The sequence below is a fragment of the Hipposideros armiger genome, unplaced genomic scaffold (assembly GCF_001890085.2).
Source record: "Hipposideros armiger isolate ML-2016 unplaced genomic scaffold, ASM189008v1 scaffold_235, whole genome shotgun sequence".
In the NCBI taxonomy this organism is placed as follows: Eukaryota; Metazoa; Chordata; class Mammalia; order Chiroptera; family Hipposideridae; genus Hipposideros; species Hipposideros armiger.
In genome coordinates this window covers 1,358,435-1,366,374 of record NW_017731585.1, presented here as the reverse complement: position 1 = coordinate 1,366,374, position 7,940 = coordinate 1,358,435, and the positions used below count along the sequence as shown (strand labels likewise).

Genomic DNA, 7,940 nt, shown 5'->3' with positions numbered 1-7,940 from the left:
CACACACACACACACACACACACACACACACACACACACACACACACACACAACAAGTTAATTTAAAATATAGTGACCTGGGCCCACAAACACATTTCTCCTTTTGTATCACAGAGGCAGCTTTCCACTGAGTTCAGAAAATCTGGTCCGGCTATTTTGGAAGGGAAAAAACCTCATCTGCCACTGCCCTGGAGTAGTCACTGCTCTCTGCTTCTCTGGGGGCCTCAGGGACAGTCCAGGATGAGTAAACAGCACAGTCTCCGGCAAGCAGTAGAAATGGAGGAAGAACCAGTCTACTTCCCCAGTTATCCTGCCACTTCATTTTTCCTGGTTGCTTTCCCACTCCCCTTCACAGGAAACATGCCCAGATAGGTGATCTGCCTTTCAGAGAAGAGGAGAGCAGTTTGCTTTGGGAGCTTTCTGTTGTTGTTTTTATTGATGATTTGTTTTGTTTTGTTCATTCTTAAGAGAGTCTTTTAAGAAAACTGCTGTGATATCAGTTTCAGGAAATTATCTCAGTGGTTCAAACAGGACACCCTTAGGCAGCTGGGCTCCTTTGAGTGGAGGATGTTGTCCAGGGACTGGGAATAAAACCCACGAGGAGGAGCCCAGGGCAGGGCTCTCCACTGGCTTAGGGACTGAGGGCACAGCTGGCAGAAATCAGGGCCAGGAGGAGGCAACAGCCAAGTCCAGAGCTGGCCCTGATGGAGGAGCAGACAGTCCACAGAGCCAGAGTTAAGGTTTTCCTGAAAGGCTGTGATTGGGGAGGAGATCTTCCAATGGGGGCATATTTTTATGGGAAATCTAAAAGGACAAAGGAGTGGGAAAGCTACCAGAAAAATCAAAGCTGCAAATAGCTGAGGCAGCCTGCCTCTGTCCAGGTGAGGCGCAGCCCTCCTTGGGGGGAGTTTCCTGAAAAAGTTGTCCTGACCTCCACCCCCACCCATCCTGCTATTCTCTGCACCATTCTGAGAATTTCACTCTGGCCCGGAGACCCTGCATGTGTCCCTTCTTTGGGCCACTATGCATGCTGTCTGCACTTTGACTTGTGCTGAAGCAGGTAGGGCCGAGGCGGGGGCAGGCATTTTGACCTTTGCTCAATTCTCTGAAAAAACACACAGCCCCAACAATCAATTAACCTTGAGCCCTGGTTTTAGATTGCGGACTTCTATTGGATGATCTGGGGATTCTGGAACTGACCTTCGAAGTCACTGGTCTGTATGTCCTTGCTCCTGCCCTCAGACATCCCCCTTCCTGCTCCCTGGGGAAGTTGCCGCCCAAGAGTCCTGGGAATGTCTGGGGCGCTGCTGTCCACCTGCTGTAAGCTGACACAAAGCCCCTTGTCTGTTTTCACTCAATAACCACAGTGCAGATCTGTTCTCTTCTGGTTTCCTTCCATGGATTTCTGGGCAGGCAGAGAGCTCTGGTTTGGGGGTAAGGCAGCCCTACCAACCTTGGCCAAGAGACTTAAGTGCTCAGAGATTCAATTCCTTCCATCATCAAGTGGGGACAAGAATGTCCCAACCTTGCGGGGCTGTGAGAATTGAAGTGCATATGTATAAAGGGCTTTGCACACACAGGTGGGCACTGGTGCCCACTGTCAGGATGGCGTTACCCCAGTGGGCATTGTTTGGGTGTTTATTTCAGATGTTTTACACTTACTTGAAAGAACCAAACTCACATCTGCTATTCTCTGAGCACAGGGAAAGGAAAGTGACTGTATATTCAGATATCAACCATGCACTGTGAGAGCTTTGAGAAGTACAGAAGTTTGGCAGGAGGGACACCTCCTCTCTCTGAGGAAGGGGCTGGAAGCTGGTCTTCCCCCTCCAAGCACAGGTGGATGCCCAAAGGCAACACTGAGCCATGGACATGGGCATCTCTATGGGGACCCTGCTAAAGGAGACTGTTCCAAGTGCCCCAAAGAGATCGAAAATGAAACCTGAAGACCATCGTTGTAGGATAGCGATGCATAACAAAAATGTATGTGCCCACCTTACAACACTGCTGAGTTGCCAAAATACATAAAATTATTTGAGTTCTATTTTTATAAAATAGTTTTAGATTTATGGCAATATATACATGTGTATTTATAGCCTTTCCATTCTAAGTTATAGTTTTGTGCTTTAAAGAAATATATGTATGACTGAAAAACTGGGTATTGAAAACACTATATTCAAATTATTTAAAGACTGTAAGTCTGCATTCAATAAAAAGTAATGCAAAGAAAGATGGTGTTGGTCATTGTTTCTCCCCAGAAATGCTATAACAATTTTGATGTAAATTCTGTGAGCTGGGTCAACGATTCATTTGCCTTTGAGATCTGTCAGCGGTAATGGCAGATGCTTTTAGATACATGAACTGAGAGAGAAAAGAGAGGCAGGAACTTCATCTATCCTAGTGTGTGACACACCACCATGGGGTGGGGCAAGGGGCAGAGAGGCTTCACAGGGTATTTGCGATCAGATTGGCAGAAAGCTAGGTGTAGAACTAGGTATTTCCACTGAGGCCTAAACAAACATTAGGGCAAGACAGAGTGGAGGGGAAAGCACCCAGCTCAGCGGTGGGATGCCTGGACTATGAACCCAGCTCTATGTCTAACTGACCATGGACTTCCTTGTCTGTAAAATGGGAACGTTGATATCAGCACTACCCACTTCCAGGGTTGTGGCAGGATGACATAAGACTGCCATTGTTTGAAAACTTAGGAAGTGATATAAAAACCTAGCATTCTTATTGCAGGCTCACATGTACCTGTGTGCACAGATCCCTCAGCCTGCACAACCCAAAGATATATTCCAAGCTGCAAAAGCCCCCTCCACAGTCACAATAATCCACAGAACCAGAAGTGAGACTCCTCCAAATGGAAACCCAAATGCTTTCTAGTCAGAGCCTAAAATAAACCTCAAAGTATTTTATGATTTGTGTGATTGGGATGCAGGAAAGGCATTACCCAAGAAGATAAGGGCTAAGAATGTTCCAGGGGGAATGAAGGAGATGGAAAGATGCAGGATCTAAGTAATGTGGGCTTGCTCTTATCATATATATCACACTTGGCCCCCATATAACCAGGTGTAGACAACAGAAAGAGAAGAGTATGAACAGGCAACATACAAAATAATGCCGTCCCATTCCTTGTTGTCTCTGAAGGTCCTGTGGGGGTGGATGTTGGCATATTCAGGTAAAAATGCAGGGACGAGTCCCTCCCAAGTTCACAAGAGCAACCAGAAGTTTCCAAATTACTCCAAAGCAGTTCTCCTTGGGAGGTGGAGGGAGAACCATTGCCTTGGTTTCCCTCTATAAATTCAGAGGATCTCCCTGCTTTTATTTCTCTGAGCTTTCCTTCCAAAGAGACCTCTTGAGTCTGTAGGATGGACAATATGCCATCCCTGGGAAAAGCTGGCCTCACATCACGTAAGAGGACCTTTCTAAAAGCTCTGTTCTCCCTTGTTTCCTAAGGGCCAGCTCTCTCCTTGCTTTTTTCCTACTACTTCTTCCATCTCCTTGTGGTATTTCACTTCATTGGGTGCCGGGATTCTGTTCTTAGTCTCTAATTTCTTATATTAAAGGAGCAATAAAATAGCAGGCTAAGCGGATGCAGACAGGCCCCCTCCACCTATAAAAAACATACACACAAAGAGAAAGTTGTTTGAAACATATAGTCCAGTTTAAAAGAAAGAAATCCTTACATTCCGAAAACAGAAGGAGGAGGAGGAGGGGGAGGAGGAAGAAGAGGAGGAAGAGGACGTCCCAAACAGAGTAGTGAGCAGGAGCTAAAAGAATATCAGACCAGATGCAGACGCTACTGGCTGACAGCATGGTTTACTATCCCTGCAAGGTAAGAGGACATAACCTCAGCCCAGGCAAGGTGGGAAATGCAGCTAAACTTCCCACACAAAATCAGAATCTCATAGAGGTGTCCCAATCCTGTAAAAAAGGACTAGAAAACCTCTTCCCACTAAGCCAGGCGAGCATTGAGAAATGGTGCCATTTGCTCAGGGCTGTAGATGTTGGAAAAAAGACATCAATGAGGAATTAAACTATAACCTGTGTCATATTTGGATGTGAAATCTGAATTTATACAACTTATCTGTAAAGTAGGAATTCCAAGCTAGTCATTTTTTTTAATTCCCTGGGTCAATAAGACCTAAAAGGTCTCAACAGAATCAAATACAATACCACTTTCCACAACCCTGGACACAAAACACTCACAGGGGGAAAATACTCCATTAAAGATGAGCTTACAGTAAAAAAATATAAACAGCACAAGAAATGGCTCACATGTGGGAAAGCAGCAGATAAAATGAATGGGAGAATTAACATCACAAAGGCTGGAAAGAATAGGTGACTCAGAGACAAGCTATAAAATAGATATGTTTAACATTAAAAAGAAATAAAAATACAGGGAAGATACATGTAGGAGTTTAGGAAGAAAGGATTAGAGAAAATGAGGGGAAAGAACTAGTCAAAGAGAAAATGGCTAAGAATATTTCAGAATCAGAGAAAGACATCTTTCTAAAACTCACGGCTCATAGAAGAAATAATAATGAAAAATTTTAAATTTGGAGCAGAATGATAATAAAGATACTTCATATCAAAATCTCTGGGATACAGCAAAAATGATGCTTTGGAGGAAATTTATAGCTTAAAATACTTACATAAGAAAAAAAGAAAGACTGAAAATTGATGATCTAAGTATAACTTGAAAAGTAAAAAAAAAAAAAAAAAGAACCAAACAGTAAACTCAAAGGAAGCAGAAGGAATAGGAAACTCAAATAAAGTAATAAGATTAAAAACAGCTATCAATGAAGGAGAAAAAAAAATAAAGAAACTAAACAAAGCAAAAGTTGACTTTTTTAAGACTAACAAAATAGACAAATCTCCAGTAAAACTAATTTAAAAGAGAAAGTCAGAAACAATGCTATGAATAAAAAGTTGACAATAAAGTAGACATGGAAACTAATTCTAAAAAATGTGTATTTCACAATAAAAAATAATTTAAAAAAATAAAATAAAAAATAAGAGAATACATAAAACACTGTAAGCCAATAAATTTGAAAATTTAGATACAAATAGAAAAATTCTTAGAAAAATATAATTTACTAAAACTGATGAAAGAAGAAATAAAATTTCTTATAAATCTTAAATAAACTGAAGCAGTAGTTTAAAATCTTCCCACTCAGGGAAAAAAGAGGCGGAAAGAGGAACATAAAATTCTCTCTTTTTCTATACTCTCTTATTTATTCTCTGAACCTACTTTAATATCCAAACCAGACTAGGACATACAACAAAGAAAAAGCTACATGCCCATTTCACTCATGCATATATATCCAGAACAAATAAACAAAATATTAGCAAGCAAATTCTAACAGCATATAAAAAGGATAATATACCAATGACCAAGCCAGGTTTATCCAAGAATGCAAGTTAATTTAATATTAGAAGATATCTAAGTTTCATTACTCATCAATAGCTTAAAGAATAAAAATAATATTGGGTTGTCAGAAAAATCATGAAGTATTTTTTCTATGTTTTTCGTTGCAAAAATGCATCATGACTTTTCCAACAACCCAATAGTATTCAAATAAATTATTATAAAAAGTGATACAGCATATTGCAAAGGCACCAAGCTAAAATTCTAGTATTGAAAGCTTAAATAATTGACATAAACAACCTGATTGATAGCTTTAATAGCAGTTAAGACACAGCTGCAGAGAAAATTAGTAAACTGGGTTACAAATAAAAATTAATGAATGAATACTCACATACATACATACATACAAACAGTCTCTAAAGAAGCATGGAAGAAAAACACAGAAGAGAAGAGACATAGAGAATATGGTGACAAGGTCTAACATATATTTACCTGGAGTCCCTGAAAAGTGAGAAAATGGGACAGAAGCAATATGTGATGAGATAATGGCTCCAATTTTTCCAAAACAAAGGACTTAAATTCAGTTTCAAAAATCTCAACAAATCCCAGGCAAGATAAATAAAAAGAAATCAATATATAGGCACCTCCTATGGATTTTCAATCCTGACTTGCCTGGGAAGACTATTTGGACCCTCTGAGCCTCAGTTTTGTAAATACAAAATAACACAATACAGCCTACTTTATAGGGATGGTAAAATGATTAAATGAGATAACATATGGAAAGTGTTTAGCATGTCACCTGACACTTTCTGTAATTGGCTGTAAATGTTAGCTATTGTTATTCATCAACACTTGCCATACCAGATTGAAATCCCATGTTTACCTGGTTGTGAGGGTCGCAAAGGCAAGTCACCTCCGACCACCACTGCACCTTTTTGCACCCCAGTGGTGGGTGCACATTAGGTGGTGCAGGCATCCAGAAAGAGAAATTCCTCATCTCCCCACTCTGAACGCAAGGCGCTGTCGCTGAGTGGTGCAAAGGATCCTCAAGCTCCACCCTCCCCGGCTCTAGTCACGCCCCCAGCGCATGGCCACGCCCACTTTTAAGGGGCTGAAGAGCAGTTGCCTAGCAGTGTGTGTTGCGCAGTAGCCCTGGCAGGCGGGTCCAGCCATGCCCAAGAACGCATTGGTCATCTTGCGTTATGGCCCATACAGCGCAGTTGGCCTGTCTGTGGAGCACCGCACCTTCCGCCTGGAGGGCCTGCAAGGTGGGCAGCGACCGCCAGAGGGCCACCCAGCTGTGTGTGCTAAGTATACCCTCGCCTCTGAGCATCCGTGCAGGCTGTGCTATAGACCTCCTTACTTCCTCAGACCCAGCCCAAGTGCCACCTCTTCTGGAAAGTCTTATGTGAGCCTTCACCGCCCCAGGACGATTTAGCATCTTCCTCTAGCTTCCACTGCTTCAATATAAGAATGGGAACAGATATGTGTTGTGGGCCCACTGGGCGCCGGGCAGTTTATACAAATTACCTGGGTAGAAAGGATTATATACCCTGCTTTACACATTGGGAAACTGAAGATCAGGAATAGTAAATGACTTATCCAAGGTTATATGACTGACTGGAAAATGAGTCTATCCCTTGATCATTCACTCATTCAACAACCTTTACTGAGCACCTAATGTGTGTCAGACACTCTTTCAGGCACTGGGGACATACTGGTGAACAAAGATATATTCCCTTGAAGTGAGCTTCTTATTGTTGACTACTAATTTACAGGAGTGCTAAGCCTCAGACAGAGGAATGTAATCATACTAGGTTCTGCCACTGGTCATATTTGGAGGGGAGAGGGCAAAGATCTGGAAAGGTTTATTTGCTGAAATTACATTTGAATTGAGCTTTAAAAAGTAAGAAGAAACTAACCAGGTCAAGAGAAGAAAGAACATTCTAAATGGAGGGACTAATATCTGCAAAAGCTAGAAGCATGAACAAATGATATATCTGTTGAACTGATGGGAAGATTAGGTTGGAGAGGTAGACAGGGACCAGATCCTGTAGGGCCATATAAAAGTTTTAGGCAGGGGGATGAAAGTGTGGCTGTTATGAGAAGAACAGATTAGAGGGGGGCAAGAATGCAAGCATGGAGACAAGTCAGGGGGCTTTTGGGTGGTCCAGGGGAGAGATAGTAGTAGCTTGGGCCAGAACCCCCATACAGAGGTGGTGGATTAAATAAAAGTAATGGCACCCCTAAAAGGATGGAGATGGAAGGCAACCATCAAGAGGCTGTCCTCTGGATCCAGTCTGTTCTGGCTTGAACCAAGTGCTGATGGATGGAAATGCTCTACACCAGCGGTTCTCAACCTTTCACAGGGGTCGCCTAAGACCATCGGAAAACACATATTTTCGATGGTCTTAGGTACCGAGACACCGCTCCTCTATCCGTCTCCAGGCCCACATGCAGACACGCCCACATACAAGTACCCGACGACCCCTGTGAAAGGGTCGTTTGACCCCCAAAGGGGTTGCAACCCACAGGTTGAGAACCGCTGCTCTACACTAAAACTGAG

The 7,940-nt window shown here is 42.4% G+C and overlaps 1 protein-coding gene across 1 annotated transcript in view; it reads left to right on the top strand.

Moving 5' to 3' along the window:
• Positions 1 to 6,545: 6,545 nt before the first annotated feature.
• Positions 6,546 to 7,940, top strand: part of CUNH10orf53 (chromosome unknown C10orf53 homolog) — a 46,323-nt gene continuing 44,928 nt past the window's right edge. Inside the window, exon 1 of the mRNA XM_019655058.1 lies at positions 6,546 to 6,642. Within this exon, the coding sequence (XP_019510603.1) occupies positions 6,546 to 6,642 (97 nt within the window). The remainder of the gene's footprint in view (positions 6,643 to 7,940) is intronic.